We start from the raw sequence: 22,962 nt of genomic DNA, 5'->3' as shown, positions 1-22,962 counted from the left end.
TCTTTGAAACACATTGGCGGATGCTTACCCAAAATTTTTCTGCAAATGGACTATTGAGTGGTAGATTTTTATTTATGTATTGCATCACATGTTCCATGTCCAAAGTCATTTGGCAAGCTGCTGTAGAGAAATTAATAAATAAAGAGTAAAACAATACTGTACTCCATACATATTTAGCTATTTTTCATCAATGCATGGTCCCTACCTCTCTAACCCTTAGATTAGCCAAGATGTTTGGAGTCAGATATTTAGTTTTCTTCAGTGGTATAAGTCAGTAGGTCTACCACAGAATGAAAATGCCATCTCCACCTAACACCGTGCAAGGCAGAAGATTAACAAGTTTAAGCACAAAAGGGTGTACTTTTCAGCCTTTACTTTTCTGGAGACTGGGGAGAGAAAATATATTCTGTCTGGTTAACCTTACACATCCTTCCCTCTCATTTTGATGGGATATGCTGAGGGAGAGAGACCAAGAAAACCCACATTCTCCAGAGTATTCAAGACTTGTAATTAAGGGGGTTGCCTCCAAAAATGAGCAAAGCATCCGGACATTATAATGAAAGAAATCATGTAACTCCAAACTTTCTGAAGGAGTATAGAGACTGAGTGAGCAGTGTACTTAGTGGCTTTTTTATTGGGGTTAAAAAGGCTACAAGTAGGCATAGTTAACTAAATTTTATTACACACTACAACATGCTTACAAAATGAATTCATGTGTGCTACATTTTGGCTCCTTGACTACAGTTTTATTTTTTGTTTACTTCTCTTCCAACATTGTTTAACATATAGGAATTAAGAAGACCTACGAGCTAACAGTGCACACATCATGTAGTTGAAAGACTGAGACTTCCTGTTGATGCATTTTAAAGATGAAATGGAACACACTATAGACAGCTTTAATTGAAACTCTTTATTTCATAATTCTTTTGACAGAATTGTTTATGGCATATGTGAATATATATATATAACACATAATCATGGAAAACACAAGGTAAAAATGAGAAAGTTGAAACAAAATAATACATTTTTTGATGACAACTATTCAGACATGTTGGCCTGTATATGACTTCGATACCAAAAGAGGTAAGGCTAGGAGAGGAAGTAGATGTGGCATCAGAGATCCTCACATGCGTGGCTTCTGGTCTGAGGATGAATAAGGAGAAGATGTGAATGACAGTGCCCCTTCTTGACTCGCAGCTGAATTACCATCAATACACCAGCCCTGAGAATGTCCCCTGCTCATGCATGTGTGACTAATATATGTACCGTGTATGTGTATTTACACTGCTCAAAAAAATTAAAGGAACACTTTTTAATTAGAGTATAGCATCAAGTCAGTGAAACTTCTGGGATATTGATCTGGTCAGTTAAGTAGCAGAGGGGGTTGTTAATCAGTTTCAGCTTTGGTGTTAATAAAATTAACAACAGGTGCACTAGATGGGCAACAATGAAACGACCCCCAAAAACAGGAATGGTTTAACAGGTGGAGGTCACTGACATTTTTCCCTCCTCACCTTTTCTGACTGTTTTTTCACTAGTTTTGTATTTGGTTACAGTCAGTGTCACCACTGGTAGTGTGAGGCGATACTTGGACTCTACAGAGGTTGCACAGGTAGTCCAACTTCTCTAGGATGGCACATCAATACGTGTCATTGCCAGAAGGTTTGCTGTGTCTCGCAACACAGTGTCAAGGGCATGGAGGAGATTCCAGGAGACAGGCAGTTTCTCTAGGAGAGCTGGACAGGGCCGCAGAAGGTCCTTAACCCATCAGCAGGACTGGTATCTGCTCCTTTGGGCAAGGAGGAACAGGATGAGCACTGCCAGAGAACTACAAAATGACCTTCAGCAGGCCACTGGTGTGAATGTCTCTGACCAAACAACAGAAACAGACAGGATGACAGAACGTCCTCTAGTTGGCCCTGTGCTCACTGCCCAGCATTGTCAAGCTCAATTGGCATTTGCCATAGAATACCAGAATTGGCAGGTCCACCACTGGCACCCTGTCCTTTTCACAGATGAGAGCAGGTTCACCCTGAGCACATGTGACAGACATGAAAGGGTCTGGAGACGCCGTAGAGAATGTTGTGCTGCCTGTAACATTGTTCAGCATGACCGGTTTGGTGGTGGGTCAGTGATGGCCTGGGGAGGCACATCCATGGAGAGATGCACAGACCTCTACAGGTTAGACGATGGCAACTTGACTGCCATTAGGTATCGGGATGAAATCCTTGGACCCATTGTTAGACCCTATGCTGGTGCAGTGGGTCCTGGGTTCCTCCTGGTGCATGACAATGTCCGGCCTCATGTGGCGAGAGTATACAGGCAGTTTCTGGAGGATGAAGGAATTGATACCATTGACTTGCCCCCACACTCTCCTGACCCAAATCCAATAGACCACCTCTGGGACATTATGTTTCAGTCCATCCGACACCACCAGGTTGCACCTCAAACTCTCCAGGAGCTCAGTGATGCCCTGGTCCAGATCTGGGAGGAGATCCCCCATGACATCATCCATCATCTCATTAGCATGCCCTGATGATGTAAGGCATTCATACAAGCACGTGGGGGCCATACAAACTACTGAGTACGATTTTGAGTTGCTGCATTGAAATTTCAGCAAAGTGGACTAGCCTGACGCGTCATTTTTTCAATTTGATTTTCAGGATGTCTTTGAATTCAGCCCTCTGTGGGTAGATAATTTTCATTTCCATCAAACGATGTGGCATCCTTTCATTCCTAACACATTACTTAGTCCATATCAGTATAGATATCCAGCATGATTTTTTCCCATTGAGATCTGATGTGTTTTCAAAGTGTTCCTTTAATTTTTTGAGCAGTATATATATATAAATTTTTTCACATATGTATGTTGGAGGATCGTCTTTTAGCATCATCAGAGGTATGTAACACCACTCAAGGACAAGAGGGAACGTGGTCACTAACAGTATATTCTCCATTTCCCTCCACAGTACAGAGAAGACATTGGCCCTTCTATTCCCACCCTAATAAATCTTGGGCATCCCCAGAAGGAGGCGTCTCATTTGGAATGGAGTAAACCTCCCAGGACAGACCCACTCAACTAAGCTACTTCGAATAAGCCAGGAAGGCAATACACTTTTGTTTATTTTGATTTTCTGTGCCATTGTGCACCTGTTTTGCTTTACCAACCAATCTGAATTAAATGTGGCAACTGGATTGCTGACAAAACATTTCTTTTGGATTTGCTCCTTCCTTCAATATTCATATATATTGTGGTTAGTAAAAGGTATAGGCATAACTTTAAAACTGTACATCTTTTACATACAGAAGTATTTAAAAGTCTATTTTCTGTTGTGTCTTAGGTATTAAAGTTTATATGTCAGCTAGGTCCTAAGAAAATAAGCCTTACCAAAAATGTATTTGCTTCTTTTTGAAACCCTTTATTTTTGTATATTTGTCACAATGAATAACTGCAGATCTTTAAACAAAATCTAGTATTAGATAAAGTGAACCAGATATGTATAACACCAGTTCTAAATTGCTACCTTAATAAGTTTAGGTGGGCGGCACGGTGGCGCAGTGGGTAGCGCTGCTGCCTCGCAGTTGGGAGACCTGGGGACCTGGGTTCGCTTCCCGGGTCCTCCCTGCGTGGAGTTTGCATGTTCTCCCCGTGTCTGTGTGGGTTTCCTCTGGGCACTCCGGTTTCCTCCCACAGTCCAAAGACATGCAGGTTAGGTGGATTGGTGATTCTAAATTGGCCCTAGTGTGTGCTTGGTGTGTGGGTGTGTTTGTGTGTGTCCTGCGGTGGGTTGGCACCCTGCCCAGGATTGGTTCCTGCCTTGTGCCCTGTGTTGGCTGGGATTGGCTCCAGCAGACCCCCGTGACCCTGTGTTCGGATTCATCGGGTTGGTAAATGGATGGATGGATATATTTAGGTCATTATTATCCAAAACTTATATTGCCCATATGAAAAGGTATTTGTCCCTCAGCTTAACAGCTGAAAAAAGTAATTGATAATTAGACTCACCTGAATGAACAGATCCAGTCCTGAATGCAGCTAGACCTATTCAATCTAAACCTCGCCATACACTATATTGACACTTAAATAGGAAGGTGAAGTAGTCAGCAGAATGTTTCTATAAAAACACTATGCTTCTATCAAAAAATATTCCAGAAGAGGGATAAAAAAAGTTGCAGATCAGGAAAGGGCTACAAAGCTTTTTATTAAACCCTGGGATCTTTACCACACCACAATGAGACCCATTATCTCAAACTGGAGAACATTTGGAAAAGTGGCAAATCTTCCCAGGAAAAGCTGGCATACCAAAATTACCCCAAGAGCACAGAGATTGCGAAGAATTGCAGGTCTCTCTAGCCTCAGTTAAGTCAATGTTCAAGATTCCACAATAAGATAGAGACTAAGTAAAAGTGGAATTTGTGGAAAAGTAACAAAAGTGTAAACCTCTGCTATCCAACAGTAACATCAGCACTCATCTGCAATGAAACACTGGGATGATCCCCAAGCCCTTTGGAACAATGTTCTATGGACAGATGAGTCAAAAGTAAAACTGCTCATACAACACAGATCCCACTACGAACATCATAAAGCTATTACAGCATTAAGCCTTAAGAACTTTATACCTACAATAAAACATGAAGGTGGTTTTGTCATAGTGTGGGGATGCTTTGCTTCTTTGGGACATAAAACGCTTGCTTTTATTGAAGGAGTCATGAATTTTGCACTTTACTAGAAAATTCTTAAGCAGAATGTCTGATCATCTGTCCATTGCCTGAAGCTGAAGTGTAATTTGAGTTATACAGCAGGATAATGACTCCAAAACAAAAGTGAGTGTACATATAAGTTGCTCAGAAGAAACAAAGTCAAGGTTTTGGAGTGGCATAGTCAAAGTCTTCTCTTGAACTCAAGGTGCTGTAGCAGGACCCGAGGAGAAGCATGCAGCTTACACAAATAAACCTAAAAATGTGAGTGAATTAAATCAAATAAGAGTGGGCTAAAATTCCTCAACAGTGATGTGAAAGGCTGATATCAAAATATAGTAAGTGTCTGCTTGCAATTATTATGCTAAAGGTGTCTGCAACCAAGTATTGATACTATGGAGGCTATACTTTCTCATGAGTTCCTTGGATAAAGAAAGTAATTATTTTAAAATTATTCTTTGTTAATTAATATTTTCTTTGTCAAAATTGTATTTTGATTAAAGATCTGAGGCCATTCATAGTTTAAAATAATGTATGAATAAAGAGATTAATAGCTAGAGGGCTAATAATTTGTCATAGCACTGTGTATTAAATGGTTTCATTGGATCATATTTAGAAAGAAACTGTCAATCTCTGTGATCTCTGTCAAAAATGTTATTGCAATATTTACAGATATGTTTGCATGTATGATTTCAAATCAAAGCAAAAAGACACATGTCCACTTGTGTAAGGTTGAAAGTACCAGCTAAAAGAATATACATTTTATATCTTGCATCCTGTATGAGCTATGATTGATCTTTTAGTGAAAAGGTTATAGAAAAGGCAACAACACTGCTGAAAAAGATCCAATAAGTTTGCATCTATTAGTGTTTCATACGCATGCACACTGTGAGGTTTTGAGCAATTTCTGTTACAAATGCTAGATAAATGCTCATTTATTCATGCAGTCTTGAAATGAAAATTTGCAATTGCTAAAGAGTAAAGTCTTAAAACACAAAGATATACAGGAGTTACTTTCATTTAATATGTAGGATGACTCCAGGGCTTCTTCATAACCTTGCCTGTTTGGACATGTTACCTGAGAAGTTCAGACAATGAGGCCTACAGTGATGTATGGGGGCAGAACAGATGGTAGACCTCACAATGTGCCACTGGGAGTAGGTAGTTTTGAATGTGTGTGTATATATGTGTGTAATATATCAGAAAGTTTTTGTTTTTTTTTTACTTTGCATGATATCACACCAAGCTGGCAGCTTGGAAAAGTATAACATGCTATTTGAGACTGCAGTGCAGTACTTCTGCTGTGTCACTGTACAGAATGAAGGAGTGGCTCACCCCACTCCAACTGTCTGCCAGCAGCAAACCAGTCTAGTGCTGCCCTGAGGCTCACCTCTTTGAACCACAAGAAGCTATTCAAATCCCAGCTGCATAGCTTACTGCCGCATTGTACACACACATACACTGTTGCATTTGCCATGTAATTGTGTCTCTAATGATACTAAAAACCTGCAACAAGTTTGTGTTGTGCAGCTTAAGATATTTATTAATGTATATACTGTAAATGAAGTATGATGTATAATAATGTTTAAAGAAATATATAGAAGTAATTGTGCATGTTTTCTAAACCCACTTTCCTAAAGTTTAAGGCCCACAAGGCACAGTCCCAGCAGCACTAAGAGCAAGGCAAGAACCATAAGTCCAAACCAGAAAAATTAAATGATCAAAAACCAAGTTTTAATTTAATGAATTCTGTAATTATTTTTTTAAATAATAATTTTCTTTACTACTTTTTTTCCCAACAGAAATGCATACAATATATACATCTAATTATGTTTGACAACAAAACAAGCAACGTACCATGAACTATCTGACTTTTATAACTTGTGTTTCTTAAAGTGTACCCTCCCTGAGACAAACTAAATACATTTCAGTCTCATGGGCTGCAGTCTTTTTCAGCATCACTTTGCACAAGGCAGAAAAACATCTGGACTACTTTTCCCTGCCACCCATGAAGCATTAATTTATTTTAGAATTACAGGACTACATTTCCCAGCAGACATTACATCAAAAAGTGCTTTAATGTTTTGCTTAAGACACCGTAAGGAAAATTACAAAAAATACCTGGGAAACCTTGCTAATGTACTTGACCTTCCTCAATACCACCAAAAAGAGATGTTTACCAAAAATAGCAGCTCCTTCAGGGATATGTTACTTTATCATTGGAGCTATGACTTGCGTTTATGCAGTAGAAGTTACAGCCACTGATAGTGAATGCATTTGACACAAACTAGAAAAGCGTGGGAAGACGGTTACATTTTCTTGTCACCATGGAAAGACATACAGTTATTGTAATATTTAAAAGTTAAGAATAAATGTTTGAAGTAAATACAGTGTATCTTATTTTAATGACCTGACATGTTATTGCAATTTGGCTATGCTGAAATTTGATGGGTTCTCCAATGAAGGATATAATCTGACAGCTATAAAATATGAAAAATAAAAAAACTCAAATACACTTGATTTGTTTTTCTGCCCAAATTTCAGGTCTCTATATTTTCAATATTACAAGGTTATGGTATAAAGACACATTCATGTTTTATTATGTGTATGTAGTATACTAACAATTGCAATCAGACAGCATGTATTGTATAAAAGAGATACAATGTTGTCCTTTGAGTACTGCCCAGTGCTAGTTCCTGTCTTGTGCCAGATGTTGCATATGATAGGCTCCAGTCCCTGTGACCCTGAATTATATTAAGTGGGTCTGAGAAGCTTATTTCATGTTGTCCCAGATGTATCCTTTCTGCCTGCCACTGCAGCTCATCTTCTAGTTGGGATGCAATTTTTTAGTGTTCTCAATCCATGATCCCCTACAAAGAACACATTTACACAATACAACTAGCACTCTGTACAAGGCATTTTCCTTTTATGTTTTACAGTACAGAATATTCACTTAAATATTCTTTTGGCTTCCAGTTTGACTAATGGCAGCTACAGGAGGCCAATAGAATTGTAGCAGCCTTTTTCCACACAATTGAAATACAGTATATCTATTTTTAATTTAAATTGATAAATAAATAAGCAATTGCATAGTGCACAAGTAGTTCATCTGAACACATGTACAAATGTATTTCTTAATAAATACAGTTAGGATCCTTAGCTAACAATAGCACAGGGGACTCTGGAATGCCTATTTACTAGCCCTTTTTCTTGCTGTAAAAAATACAACTTTTTTTATTTAAAACTTAGACAATTATTAGATCAATCAGTACCAATGTGTAGTAATGGCAGTGAGATGACAGCAAAGTGTTGCAGAGTATTAATGTGGGATGAGGCTGTGAAGAGGTTCTAATCCCTTCTCCACTGTCACTAGCTACATGGTATGTAGAATAGGACATAAGAGACGTCTCATTGTGCGATACAAATTATAACAAAATATTAAAGTTTAATTTTCAGAACTGTGTATTTTGTATTTTTAAATTATACTGACCATTTAATAAAGGATTCAACTTGGAAAACTGCCACATCTCCTGCTTGTTAGCTTTATGTCATCAGCTGGTTGATTATTTATAAGGATGGTGTTGTTCTTCTTTTGAACTTTTTTGCCCAAAATGTACTGAATGTAGATGTACCATCTTAAATTTACTCCTTCTGCTTACATTTTGTCAGTGACAGAGTTTGCCACAACAATATTTCACTACCATTGAATTGTACAATTGTATATGTGACAAATAAATATTAACCTAATCTACAAGTGAGCAGCAAAGAAGCACAAAGACTTGTGCATTTATATATGAGCTAAGCACTATAGGGATTTCTGCATTACTGTATTTGAGATGAATACGTCATATTTTTGGGAGTGGAGCATGCATTTTAAGACCATTAAAAAGGAAACACCTGATAATGGTGAACACATAACAAAGTCTTGTTTAATAAATTTAAAGATTAGCACAGGCTTTAATAAATTGGTTACTTATGGGGAGATCTGTGCAATTACAACTGATAAGGTTAACTTAGATAATGGGCAAAATGACAATGAGGGTGAATAAAGTAGTAAAGACAGCTGTGAAAACAATAATGGAAAATTGCCCCCTAAATATCAATTTAAAGGTGAGCACGTTTTGGGTGAAGCAGGGAAAGATGTGATATGGTATCGTCCCCATTTTGCCATTCCAGTAACATACAGAATAGGACGTCCTTTTAAATAATTTTTGTAAAAATGTAATTGGAATAATAAAATTCTTTCAGTGTGTTGACTGTCTTATCAATTTGTATGATTCGGCTCACTTCATACTCACCAAAAATCACTTGGCTTTTTAAACATTGTCTTAAAGCATTTGAAGCGTATACTGTACTTCACTTAAAATAGTGCTCTAAACTATTATATCAATTTTTTTTTCTCATTGAAAATAGACACGAATATAACATGTTGTCTTTGGTCAAGCTTAAATTTGTAAACTTCTATAATATACAAATTGAATATTAAAAATATAAAAATACCAATAAACTGTATTTATATATTCATTTGCAATATGTTTCCAAACCACACCTTCCAGTATATTGCTGTGAAAGGCTAAGGCCTACCTTGGCAAAATTATGCACAAGGCCAAAACCAGTCCTAGATAGCAGTAGGCACCTGCAAGCCAAACTGTTAATCATTTATGCCTGACAAGTTTAAAATGGCTGTTAAGACAACCAAATCCACATCTCTGGGATGTGGAAGGAAACTAGAGTGCCAACTAAAAACCTACACTGCATTCACTAAATGTGCCAGCTCCACATAGACAATAGCCTGAGAACTGAACCTAAGATTCAGGAGCTGTGAAGAAGCAGTTGTAACCTTTATTTATTAAGGAGATGCTTTTACCGTTAAGCCATTACCAAAGAAAGAAGGTTTGTAATTCACAAGTGCAAGGAAAGGGAGAATACCACATGCTTAGTATCGCCTTTTGGAGACAAAAAGAGGACATTAACATGAAGTGACTAGAGCTCCCACTTTCAAGATATAAAGTGCTTAGAGTATTGCAGAAAGTAAAATTTTACAAGTTTGTAATCACCAAAAGCCCTGAACAGAGGCTTTCTTTAAGCCTAAATGTTTTGAGCCCTTTTATAAACTGGAGAAATGTTCTACACAGAAATGGAAATAACCAGTGAAAGTTAGGAGTGAGCAGTGTGATTATGCTCAGTGGTTATTGGGGACAAGGTCTTGTAGTAGACCAGTAAGCTAGGATTTAACTCAGGTGTGTGTCCCATCTAGTAGCCTGTGGAGAAAGGTCATGTAATGTACTAGTGTATAACCATGATGGTAGCTTGTACACTAGGTGGGCTGCAGCATTCTTGATTGGGTTGTCTAATTGTACTGTCTAGGAATTCTGCCATGAAGAGCTCCTGTAGCTTAACTGAAATACTACAAATGAAAGAGAAATGATAACTTTACATATTAAAAAAATGTATTAAATGAAATAAATTATAAATAAAATCCCACAATTTTAATTATAGAGGCAATAAAGCTGAGAAGGAAATGTTAATTTGTGAATTTTTAAATGAAAATGTAATTAATAGGATAGAGAATGTAGTGAGAAGTCAAGCAAAATGACACATTTTATTGGCTAACTAAAAAGATCACAATATGCAAGCTTTGGAGGCGACTCAGGACCCTTCTTCAGGCAAGATGTAATCAAGAAGAAGGGGCCTGAGTTGCCTCCAAAGCTTGCATATTGTGATCTTTTTAGTTAGCCAATAAAAGGTGTCATCTTGCTTGACTTCTCACTTCATTCATAATGGCTAACACGGTACAACACCCTAGTACTACAGACATAATGGAATAGAGAAGTGAATTTTAATGTTGTTTCGTTGAGCTGTGTGACGCATGAATCTGCTCCAGAGATAAAAATTGAAACACTGGTTTTAAAAAGATATTAATGTGTTCAAGACGCTCCAAAAAAGAATCACTCTTACAAATAAAAAATGTTCTGGTATTTGTTTATTCTCTTTCGGAACTTTTTTTGGGTTGTACGCATGTGTGTTACTCCAATATGAATGTCTGTGTGAAGAATTATTTTAACATAAGGTCGACCTTCTTTGTTAAGGAACAAAAATGTCTCTTAGCTCAACTACTGCGTCCGAATCTCCGGCCGGAATTGCACGTGCGCTGTGTATGCGAGACGAGCAGCGCTCTCTCGTCCTTCCAGCTTCTCTTAGTTGTGCCACTCCGTATTTTTCTCATCGCCATTGTTAAGCGTAATTATGATTGACAGTAGCTTTAGCCAATCAGAAAGCGCAAAGCGTCAAGTCGGCGTTCGCTCTGGAGATGTTACCAATCGGCGCTCAAACACACCCCTTCAAGTGCAGAATTCAAACGCAGAAAGGGTCGCTCGGGGTAACCATGTTGGTAAGGTGAGAAGCACCTGTTAGTTCTTAGAGTATCGTGTTTGATACGTGTTTAACCCCGACATTATAATAAAACGACATTTTGTGTAGTTATAAATAGAAAACGAAGCATGTGTATCTTTTTCACGACCCATTTTATTTGTCTTTGGACTTGGCGCCATATTGGTTGTGGCATTGCATTATGGCTCGACACCTTATTAAAACAAAGATTGCAGCCTACGAAGTTTCCCCGCCGCGTATATTCTAAGCCGCTCATAGCAAAAAAAGTTAAGTGATTAGAATGATTTGCTTTGTGACGGCAGCTATTAATTCACATACCATGTCAACGTATTATCATTGACTTTAAAGGAAGTTTTGACCTGTTAGAAATCCCCGCTTGTCCATAATGCGCTACACGCAGAACAGGCGAGAGAAGTGTGTTCTTATTTGCATAGCGTGGCAAATGGCGGAGGTTGTGTTTTTTAATTCGTAAATGATACAAGGTCCTTTTTGGGGGAAATGCACAAAAACGATTATAGTTAACATTTTTAGGTAATCCGTTTTGCTCGTTTATTACTAACTTTCAACAAATCAGGCAGGTATGGGCTTTTGCGAAACCGCGTGAAAGCATTCTTAAGGTCATGCTTCTAAAAAGCTAGCGTTTTTATGGTCGTTACAGTCCCGAGCCACAAAAGTCATGGCTGATGGTGTCGAATGCACATTGAAGGTGGGGGCGATAGCGATACTGGTCTGCAGTCGAAACCAACGAGACCCTAACTACTAACGTCCGTAATATATCTGTACGTACGTGGTAACTTTTATTTTTTTCAACCAAAACGTACTGTGATTTATTGGATGAAACATTTACCGTAACTTAATGTGCGCGTGCGTACACTGCATTTCGGCTCTTACTAGCGCCACACTGAGTTACTGCGGTTACATTGTAATTAGGTGACGGTTAAGGCAAAGAGAAAAAAACAGCCAGAAAGATTTTAATGAATTTGTATGTCAGTTCAGCTGAGACCAGGTCGCAACTCATTGCACAGGTAGGAGGTTCAAAGGGAGGCGTGTCCTTCTGTTAAGAAATACTAGCCATTGTTCAGTGGCAGCGAATCGCGGTATAGAATTCAGCCAGGGGCTAACCAATCACAAATTAACGGCACGTCCTCTCGACTCCGCCCCGTACTCTATATTAAAAGCGCCTGCCGCCGCGTGAGTTCGCCACTGGCACTTAATAGCCATATTTGTATTGTTGTCTGTTTTGGGGGAAAAGAAGTGGAACAAATTTTATTTTCTTTTTCCTTGTGTGCGGGAAAGCTTTTAATTCGGGGGGAAAATGGCAGATACTAAAGTAGATACCAGTTCCGAGAGTCCCGCCAAGGTGAGTTAGCGCTGTCTTTATTTACGATTGGGCATGGGGACACTGAACGATGTGTTCTCTGTATTAATTATTTGAAATCTGGGGTTTTAAGCGGGGTATAAGGACAGAGTGCCTATTCTTCCGTTTCAGTTCATTGTGTAATATGTAGCGCGCGCGCCGTTAAACACCATGCTTTGATCTGTAGATACAGATGAGCGGAACAACAAAGCGACAGCTGCCGGCTGCATCGGTTGGATTGTATGGATGAGAAAGCTGCCAGGCTAGTAATGTTTCGCTTGGCGTCTTCAATTGTGCCGCCTGCGCTTGTTCGCGCGGTTTCTTTTGTTTATACGCCTCTTGAGTGTCGGTTCCTCTTTGAACGCCGGTTTCAAAGCTAAGGAGACCGTGAATTCGCGAGCTGTAAGTAGTCCATTCTTGAAATAGATCGATTTATTTCCCCGTCTCTCTCTCTTACATTTTATGTAATTGGCGACAACTGGGGGGACTAGTTGTTTTTTCAAGTGACTGATACAGTTCAAATGACTTGATCGTACTTTTATTTAATCTAAGAGTCGTATGTAACCTTAGGTTTCTGTAAGGGTGACGGTGCTGTCGGGTACCGTTTGTGTATTGTCACGATGTGCAAGATACTGTAGGTGGATGTGCCGAACGTATGTCCGCTTGATAATGATAAAAGTGTCACGTCTGAGTCTTTCGCTCGAGAGCTCCGCTTTTCCAGCGCTGCGTGGGTAATGTTTTACAAATTGCACGGATTCTGAGGGCGAGAATTCTGTCGTTAAGTGCTTGCGATGTGATTAAGCGTTATCAGTCCAGTGTCGGGGGGATCAGTCGGGGTGAGTTGCACTGAATTGTATTGCGGAGTTTGTGACTGATTTTTGTATGGGGTTGCTAGTATATCTACAGCACGAGCTTTGTTGACCATCCGTTGTGTTTAATACTTTTATTATGATCCGGAGCGTTTTCTTTACTGCTCTGCGGCTTCCTCTCTCCGGAGACTACTCCAGCTGTTTATTGTATTTCATTCGCGAAGCGACCCCCCTTCACACCAAGGGGGATGCGGCATATATGGGTGCGCGAAGACATTGGGTTCCATGCGTAGGACGCTGTCTCTGTTCAATCAACCGGGGTACTCTGTTCAGCTTAGTCTAATCGTTACGGAACCTTGTTGGTGTAATAGGCTTTAAACTCTTTTTGTGTTTTGGCGCCGGGAGCAATGTGTTTGTGTACTTAACACCGGAGGGGGTCGCTCTCTTGGGATAGTTTTTTTTCCTCTTAATAAAAGTGCGTTTGTTGACTGCTAAGAATTTATAGCGCATGTTTACATCCTCGAAGATAGCCGATCTTGTGTTTCTCCGAATAACTACTTCGCGGACGAATGCCCGACAGGGCGCGATAAATAAAGGGACGGTGTAGCATGTCTGATGTAAAGGAGGCGGACCTCTTCTAATGTATTGCCGGTAACCAGCTTAAGGGTTAGGGATTACAGAGGCTAATTAATGTAAGAGATTGAGCCGATAAAGTAAGGCAGGCGCCCATAAGAGAAAGGGGCACGCAAGCCGTGAATATTGAAACGGTGAATTAGGACCATTAAATGTGTGTTGAAAATGAGTTACGTTCTTCAGAAATTTATTTTTCAGTACTAGCAAAAGCGACCGACTGATACCCCATTTTCTCGAGGTGAATGTAGTATCTTGTCACCTATGTCTCCTCCTTCAAGTCTCTATTGTCTCTTTCCACTCGGACTAATTTAGCCAGCCTCCTACTGATATTCTGCGGCGCTTCTCCTTGCTCATTTGCTGTATTGATGTGGGCCGCGACGCACTCTGGGACTTGCTGTCTTTTTTCCGGGCGTGTCTAAAGGGGGAGGGTTAAGTACACAGTCACTAAACTACAACGACCGAAATCTCTGCGCGTAGCACCCTGTATCGTATTTCACGGGAGGCTGGTTTCATTAATGTGGGCGGGTGATCGTTCTGGAGTGAAGCCAATAGGCTGCTTCGATTTGAAGTGTCACATTTCAAATGTAAAATGAAAGCATGTTTTGCCGAGTTTACAGATGGGGGGCGGGGGTTGCTATTGACGTACATGAATTGTGTTTTAATTTAGGGTAGTGAGATTATCATTAAATCAAGCTGTCTCCCTTTGAGTTCATGTCGGTGTCAGAGGAATGTGTACATAAGTTCAGTAGAAATATTTACTGTTTTTAATACGTATTTTTTTTAAACCTAGACGACTTAATGTAACCCTAGGCTTTTAACTTGCAAACTTTCTTGCAATTTGGTGCTATTTTTAGGATTCTAATCCCAGTGGAACTAATAAGTCACCAGAAGAGTATTATTGCTGATCTTTGAAGATGTTAAAACTCCCCCACTACCATCTGTCACTACTGGACAAAGCCATTGAAGGACATTGTGATGGACATTGTCTCTAATGTGTTTTTTTTTTTTTTCCTCCCCAATTGAACCCCAGGACCTTAAGGAAAAAAGGGAAGCGGTTGAAGATGCAGAAAATGGCAGAGATGCACCAAATGGAAATGCAGTAAGTGTTTGTTCTGGCTTCCCCTACCTTACAAAAATATTTTAGAATGGCTATATGCTGGGTCTAGTACTACGTTGATGGGCAGTGTAGGTTGGAATTGTGATCTTCACAATAGATCTTTGACTGGTACTGTTGGGTTTTAACGTATGCATACATGCGTAGTGAAACGGTTACGCTAATTTTTAATTATTTTAGGAAAATGAGGAAAATGGTGAACAGGAGGCAGAAAATGAAGTAGAAGATGATGATGAGGAAGATGTTGGGGATGATGAAGAGGATGATGATGGTGAGATTCTTGATTGCTGTGAAATGTTTTTTTATAATAACAGTTATGGTTTCTGTTGGCTCTTTCCTACTTTGTTTTGGGTATTGAGACACACTTTTTAAATATATCAGTGCCTGTCCTTGGGATTCATACATATTAGCTTTAGACCATTGAACTTCACTGATTATTCAAAATGTTCAATTTTAACAACCAGAATGGCAATGTGCTCAAAATTAATTCTTTTGCAATGCTAAAAGTTCCCTTTGGGTTTGCAGGTGATGATGATGAAGATGATGATGAAGGTGAAGGAGCAACAGGAAAAAGAGCTGCAGATGATGATGAGGTAGGAGTGGGGTGTGTAAAACGGGTTTGTTTTTTGTGTGTGTGTGCGCTTGAAATTTACTACTGTATTTGTTTGGTCAGAGCAGAGTTTTAATACGAATTAACCATTTGCTTGTAGGATGACGATGTTGAAACAAAGAAGCAGAAAACAGATGACTAGACAGGCTGCTCCTCAGACACCCTCAACTCTCCCTGTTCCCCAAGCAAATATGTCTGTTGGAAAGGAAAAACGTGGTCATCTTCACCAAGTAGAGTAAAACGTCCATGAAAACACACCACCTGCAAATTTTTTAAAGAATCAACCAAGACTTCAAGGCTCTACCTTCTTTCTTAAATACTTTAAATGAGAATTTGTTTGTATTTTTATTTACATTTTATATTTTTGTACATATTGTTAGAGGTCAACCATTTTTAACAGTGATCTCTGGTGACCAAACGGTGCTTTGAAGTTGATGCTTCTCTATAAAATAGACTTTACTTGTGGTTTGACCATGTCCTGTTATCTCAACAGAACTTGTAAAAAGAAAAAGAGGAAATATTCCAAGCATTCCAGTAATTTTTTTTTGTGTATGTACTTTAGTTGTACTATAAGTAGTTGGTTTGTATGAGATGGCAAGGCCAAAGAAAAGGATTTTTTTGTCTATGAAATTACTGTTTATTGTGGCCTATTTGATGTATGTGTGAATCAGTTTGTTGTCCAACAATAAACCGGAATTTTATTTTGAGTTCTCCTGTTTCCTTGTTTTGTTATGCTTCATGCTTGCCTTGTTTTTAATTATGTTGTTATAAGTGTAACTGTTTGCAGATGGATTGCTTTTATATTAGATTTGTGTGTGAGACTTTTTTTTTTTTTTTTTTTTGGATGACTTTTTAATGTTGGGGGGTTTTATCCAGTATCTTGTGGACATGGTTCAAATAGCATACCAACAGAGACCATGCTCTATTTTGTGATAGAAGCCAAATGTTTTTACTGTGTGAGGTCATTTTATAGTGTTTCATGGTGGGTGAGCTTTTCTGTGGAGTGCTAGACCCTTCATACTAAGTGTTCAGTTTATTCTAGTTAGTGTAGTTTTTGCAAAGTAGGATCACTGAAGTCTTGTGGGCATATGCCTTATTCCTTGCATCCCAATCTCAGATTATTTTAGTGTTTAAGCCCTACACACACACACACACACGTACATGACACTGGATGTTCAAAATTTTCAGGCTTTATGGTGGATGCAACAAAGTAACACATTGGTATACCAGGACCAAAAAATATGGAAAAAGCAAAGGTGTATTAACTACAATTCTTTAGCCTTTAGTGGAAATCCCTTTTTATTCTCAATTAAGGGAGGAGGACTTGAATTTGTTTTGAGAGAAATGCTTGCTTGCTCTAACTGTATGGGATATGCAAGGGTTCAGGGAAGATGCTTCACTGACTATTGCACTTGGTGTTTTTTAAAAAATTATTAATCAAGCTGCAAAATCAAAGTTCTTGCCTGATATGTCTCTTCATACTTTTAAATCTCCATTTTTATTTTGTTGAATATAAAGTGAAAGTCTAGGGTACTTCTGTATCGTATCTTAGCAGGGTGTGCATGTACAGTGTGTGTTTTTTGTGTTGCATACTGTGCGTATATCTATATATAATAGCACATTGTTGATTCCTTACCCTCTGCAGTCCCATTAATATTTCACATTGTTTTGAATGCCAAACTGATCCATCCGTGTACTCATTTTTGCCAAGAGATTTCTGTCTAAATGGTTTTGACATACTGGGTGATACGTACAGATTTGTGGGTCTTACATCCACTTCCTTTGAATGTGTGGGGTAAGATTATTAAGCATTCGCAGATTTTATGAGTAAACTTACAAATGTGCAGAAATGTAGATAGAATTGGGTATTTTTAGTGCTGCTTAGGGACTTAATGATACGGTAGGTCATATAATTTTAAAGGTCCCATTCATTAAAATTTTTTTTTTTTTTTAATTCCTGTCTCGCCATAGCTCATTACATTTATATCGGTAGCACTATGAAACCTATTCAAACTGCTTAAGTTTGGAATACACTGTTATAAAGCCTTCTGCAGCCTTGAAGGGAAGCTGAGTTGTTTAGGATCAACCTAATAAAGTTATCTTATTTTTTCTTTATTTATTTTTGATATTTAACAGAGTTTCCTGGCATCTTCCAGAACAAGTGGAATGAACTTTACTCATCGCAGACCACATTCTGAATAATAAGGATGTTTTGGAACTTCAGGATTCATCTATTGAGAAAACAGCCATAAACTCCATTGGTCATGTCCAGACCTTGGCTACAATCTGAACCTTCTGTCGGGTTGCAGTATGCTGCAGAGCTTTACAAGGCTCACATTTCTTATCAGTAAGAGGGTGGTGTGATGAAGTTCTTTCTTCTTTCCCAGTCCCCCCACCCCCTTTGCCTTTAGTATTCTGGTAAGGATTGGCCAAAAGAGAGAAAACAGCATTGCAAAAATACTAAAGAGAAGGGCGATTTTAATTTACACTTGAAGGCCAACTAATAATTATACAGTATCTATAAGACTGTTAGATGGTTATCACAGTGCATTCTAGCAGCAGCTTTTCTTCTCAATTAAAGAAGGCTGGGGCTGAAATGGATGAAAACTAAATGAAGTCATTAGAAATGCCATAACGTTTGTCTTATGTTTGAGTAACATGAATGTCTTAATTGAAAGGGCACTTGTGCATGTAAAATACGTTTTGCTCAGTGTTTCAAGTCTCAATTAGGATTCTTTTAGCCATTTTTGGACTCTATAGCCCAAAATGAGCCAGCTGTTTGAATGAGGAGTTCAACTAAAGACCCTAATTTTACTGCTGGTAAGAACTTGCATGCAGGGATAACTAAGCACCAAACTGAGTTTTCAAGGGCAGTGTCAAATTCCTGAAAGAAAAGTGAGATGTGGGCTGCAGTGCTCCTTCAGAATTGCACAGTTTGTGGGAGGCTTGTCAGCCTAAGATGAGTTGAGCCTCCACCCTTGTTGGAGGTCGATGGGCTGGGAAGGGAATTTGCACAAGCAAAGTATTAATGTTTCAGAATTAGAGAAGATAGGATGGCATGTTAAATGTTTGTGTATTTTATATAAAATATCTCATAATACTTGTCAAAGAATAAGATGTTGGAGATGGTCAGGCTAGGAAGTCCTGCAGGTAAGTCCACAAGTGCACGTGTGCTATCATTCATATTCTTTACAAGTTAACTTAATTTTTGCTTAACCCCTCCAGACGATTCAGACACTTGATATGCCCTTGTCTAGGCTCAAGAATTTGGAGGAAAAGCCACACGACTGCAGGGCAGAGGACAAATGACACGTCCGTTCTTGAACTATTTAAATCTATAGTACATTAGGGGGTTTCAGTGAGTAGCAAAGTCTGTGTTTCAGGTGATGTTTCCTGTCCCTACTTTGTGTGTTTTTTCTTCATAGGTCAACAAAGCATTCCATGGAAAGCAATGTGACACGAGCAAAAAAACTCGAGTGTACTGTATTCTGACACTTCTGGAGACTAGGAAAGTTCAGACTGCCTTAAAAATCATGTGTGTGCTGTTGGTCCTTTTTTGTGTGTGATTACATTTTATCTCTTGTGTATCCTTGGTTTTAGCCATTTAAAAGGCTTTGTCTGAAAGATAGGTTTGCAGAAACACAACCATCAAACCACGCAGCTGATGCAGACAGCTTGACAACTTTTACGTGTTACAGTAGTTATTTGGATGAGACATTGGGACATCTTAACTGTTAGCTTAAAAAAAAACAAAAAACCCAAGCTTGATTGACTGAATGGTCTCCTCTCGTTTGTCAGATTTATGTTCTCGACTACAGTGCAGCAGTGTGACACTTAACACTGCTGCCTCTCCGCTCACAGGTTGATTTATGGCCTTCCTAGTGCTTGCATATTTTCCTGATGTACATTTAAGTTTTCTCCAAGTACTCCACAACAGTAAGATGCGGTAGTTTGACAGGTGACCGGTACTTTGCCTGGTGTGAGTGAGAGTGCCTAGCGCTCATACCACATTATGCTATACTTACCTTTGTTGTGGAAAGAGTAGATGAAGATAATGCGGTTCATCCTGTGCTACAGCCCCTTCAAACTGCGACAGGTTTGTCGAACGGTTTGCTCATGTTTTCAGGTACAAGTCCATGATGCTGTCAGAGAAACCGACGTGCGATTTGTCAGAGCGTTAATGTGACCTCTGTTTGCAAACCGCAAACTTCAGTTAATCAGTATAGAACGGGTCATAAGTTTAGGGTGTCTAAACACACTTTTAACTTGTTGAAGGAGGTGAACTGTTGGTAGCTGTAAATTGATAGTTGTGACTTAAGCTGCATTTATTCTCATGTTGGGCTCCTCTTGTTCATTTTACTGCTCCAGCACTGTGCCGGAAGGACAAGACTGGAGGTCATAATACGGAGGGGCAGCCAGAACTTGTTAAAATGTGCCGATTATTTACATTGGAGGGAGTTCTAGACTTAACAGGGAATTGGGGATGTTAAGCCCATCACCACAGTAAGTTGCTGCAAAATGTGAGCCTGCTGTTGTCAATCTGTACCTCAGCAGGAGGACATATTGGAGTTTGTTATACAGTTGGCTGGCTATACCTGTGTTGGTCGATGCCCACCAAGACTACTCTAACGCCATGGAGGTTCGATTTATGGGCTTGAAGCCACTGGGTGGGGCCAAATCAAGAAAGGGAAAATTTAATACTGGACTAAAGCTGCAAAAGTCCAACTAGTTTTGATACATTTTATCAAGTATATGTCATAGCTATATTTTTTATTTGGCTTCCTGAAATTAAGAAATGTTCTTACTGTGTTGAATATTGTCTGCTCTTAAGGTAAGTAATATTATTGCACATTTACAGTATAATAAATATTACTGTTAAAAGTCTTGGTAATATTTGCACCAAAAGAACATGTTACAATTAAATTGTGTTATGACTGTGTGACGGCTGCTTAATGATGACGTCTTTGGCTGTGGCCTTGATTGGTGGACATGTGAGGGAAAATCAGGTCCCCTTTTGTTTGCTGCCCAGTTATCACCACTGCCGTCATCACTCCAAGCGGAACACAGTTACTGTATCACAGTGCAGTGTCACAAACCTCATCATGTATGCACACAGTAACTTTCAAACAGTAAAAATGATGACTTTCTTGTCTTAGGTTTTGTTGAAGATGCTGGAAAAGCATCAAGGACAGAATGATGATTTGCATTTGCCCAGACCCTCGCATATTTTAGCCTTGGTCGCTCTTTATCCTTCTATGCTTTGAGCAGAGAACCTGTAGACATGGAGCGGTTACACCTTTTCCTTAGTTGTTTTGGTTTTTTTGCAGTAATTGAAAGATTTTCAGTTTCATTAGCTTTATTTTAATGCAGTGATGTTTTAGCTCGTGCCATAATTATAATTATAGACATAAATGGGCAGTTTACTCAACTTTCAGAAGTTAATGTTAATCCTGAAACTTCTATAAATTATATCAGTTAACCATTCTGCAAACATAACACAACAAAATGTGAACACATTAAAAACTTGGCTTCCTTAGAGGACTGCCAGCATGGAATGAAGTAATCCACATCCTGATCACAAGCAAGCCGTTGGTCCAAAGTGTGTAGTGAGTACCCACATCTGAACTCTTGTGTTCTCTACACCACACTACAGCAGGCATGGTGGGGAAACAGCACAGGTCGGAGTACAGAATGGCAAAGTCCAACTTTTTAGCTAAAACTTTTTTTTTAATTAAAGACACAGTGAACGGTTGATTATGCGGGGGAAAAACGCAGAAGTGTCAAATAAAACCCACTTGGTTTCAGCACATTGGATTAGTTTGCTTTCTACTGTCTCATAAATCAAAAATACTGTCCTACCCACCCCTCTAACTCTTCTCTCCTCACATCTGGTCCAGTACCTTCCTACTTTTTGCTCCCATTCACCTCCTAAGTAGCCTCCATTTGGAGGTTGTTTCCATGACAGCCAGAAACACATCTGGACCAATAGATGTTCTCTAAAGGCCCAGGGTCCATCTCGCCAGTTTCTCCTCTGGAAGCACCAGGTGTCCATGCTCTCCCAGTTTACAATTGAAGGGTCAGACTGCCATGATGGCTGCCAGTCCTTTAAGGTATTTTTGAGGGAAATCTCCACTGCCTACCATGACATTAGTGCCCTGGGATTGGCTCCAGCAGACCCCCGTGACCCTGTGTTCGGATTCAGCGGGTTGGATAATGGATGGATGGGACCACAGCTAACATGGACACAAATGTTCATATATTATCAGTTTCAAAAGGAAACTGATCAGCAAAGTGTAAAGAGCTGAGAAATACTGATCTGCTTGGCTACACAAAACATTTACGACACACACCCAGAAAAAGGAATTCAGAAATCCCAGAATGAGTGTATGACGCTTAGATTTTAATCATGTGTTTAATTAGTAGCCAAATAAATAATTAGGGAACAAAACAAAAAAAACAACTCTAGTCTTGTAGGTAAGCAAGTTGGAGACTGCTGGTGCATGGCATATCACCTGGTGGCCATTTCCCCATACTGGAAACTGATCGATGCCCCAGTTAGAAGTGTGTCTTCTCCTTTTTAAATCCACCCAGCCACTCCTCTCATGACATCTGAGGTACCCACAAATATTCCTGATCTGTATTACTTTAGCAGACTATGGAAACAAAATTTTGAAATCTATTATCATGAATCACAGAAGCACTGATAAAATAAATCTCGGAGCCCTTGTCCAGGTCATTAATGATAGGTGTATTTAAACACATCGGTGGAGATTTGGATATGTGTATTCAGAATGGGAACATTTCATCATGCATTGGCAATCTGTAATGAACTGGCAGCAGTGGAGCTGAAATAAAGGATAGGCAATGGGAGAAGTTGGTCCTTGGCAAGCCTAGTGATTCCCTGAAAGGTCGCATCTTATTTTTTTTTAGTTTTGTAAGTTGGTATTTTAAGACACGCTGGTAGTTTTTAGCACATGAAATTTTCCTCAGGTCAAAGATCGTTACTGTGGTATTCTGGAGTTTAGCCTTTTCTATTTTGCTTCAAATTACTATTTCTATTATCATCTGTATCCAAGTTGACTTACAACATTTCAAAAATACAATTTGTTATATTTCTTTATTTTTTTTTCCCTCATGTGAAGTGTCTTGCTTATGGTCCCATAGCATCAGTACTTGGATTTGAATCCACAGCCTTAGGGTTTGAAGTCTAAAGCCTTAACCAGTCCACCACACTGCCTGCTTGATCATTATCAAAGCAAACAGCAAAAAGAATGAAACACTGAATGTAACATCTACAGAAATAAATTAAATTGAAGTATTTTAAAGATGTAAATGACAGCTAATATAAACG

The 22,962-nt window shown here is 39.1% G+C and overlaps 1 protein-coding gene and 1 long non-coding RNA gene across 3 annotated transcripts in view; both read left to right on the top strand.

Annotated features, from left to right (window-relative positions):
- The window catches only part of LOC114642969 (uncharacterized), a 76,622-nt gene extending 53,894 nt beyond the window's left edge, over positions 1 to 22,728 (top strand). The window contains exon 3 of one of the 2 annotated variants that reach the window (XR_007934287.1): positions 17,748 to 22,728. This is a non-coding gene — a long non-coding RNA (uncharacterized LOC114642969). Of the gene's footprint in view, positions 1 to 2,969; positions 3,434 to 17,747 lie in introns of those variants that run through there. The other variant, XR_007934288.1, reaches the window with a different exon arrangement.
- Positions 12,278 to 16,318, top strand: ptmaa (prothymosin alpha a). Its single transcript, XM_028794572.2, has 5 exons — positions 12,278 to 12,448; positions 14,918 to 14,986; positions 15,182 to 15,272; positions 15,527 to 15,594; positions 15,712 to 16,318. The coding sequence occupies exons 1-5, from the start codon at positions 12,404 to 12,406 to the stop codon at positions 15,751 to 15,753; spliced, it is 315 nt and encodes a 104-aa protein (XP_028650405.1). The 5' UTR covers positions 12,278 to 12,403; the 3' UTR covers positions 15,754 to 16,318.
- Positions 22,729 to 22,962: the final 234 nt, after the last annotated feature.

This window comes from Erpetoichthys calabaricus, chromosome 2 (genome assembly GCF_900747795.2).
Source record: "Erpetoichthys calabaricus chromosome 2, fErpCal1.3, whole genome shotgun sequence".
In the NCBI taxonomy this organism is placed as follows: Eukaryota; Metazoa; Chordata; class Cladistia; order Polypteriformes; family Polypteridae; genus Erpetoichthys; species Erpetoichthys calabaricus.
The sequence above is the reverse complement of the archived record's forward strand: the minus strand, read 5'-3'. Positions and strand labels throughout refer to the sequence as shown.

Excerpts from the sequence above, each read along its gene's own strand:
- ptmaa (XM_028794572.2), top strand. The coding sequence starts at position 12,404 with ATGGCAGATACTAAAGTAGATACCAGTTCCGAGAGTCCCGCCAAG. Across the intron at positions 14,987-15,181 it reads ATGCACCAAATGGAAATGCA|GAAAATGAGGAAAATGGTGA; the intron begins GTAAGTGTTTGT and ends TAATTATTTTAG. Across the intron at positions 15,595-15,711 it reads GAGCTGCAGATGATGATGAG|GATGACGATGTTGAAACAAA; the intron begins GTAGGAGTGGGG and ends ATTTGCTTGTAG.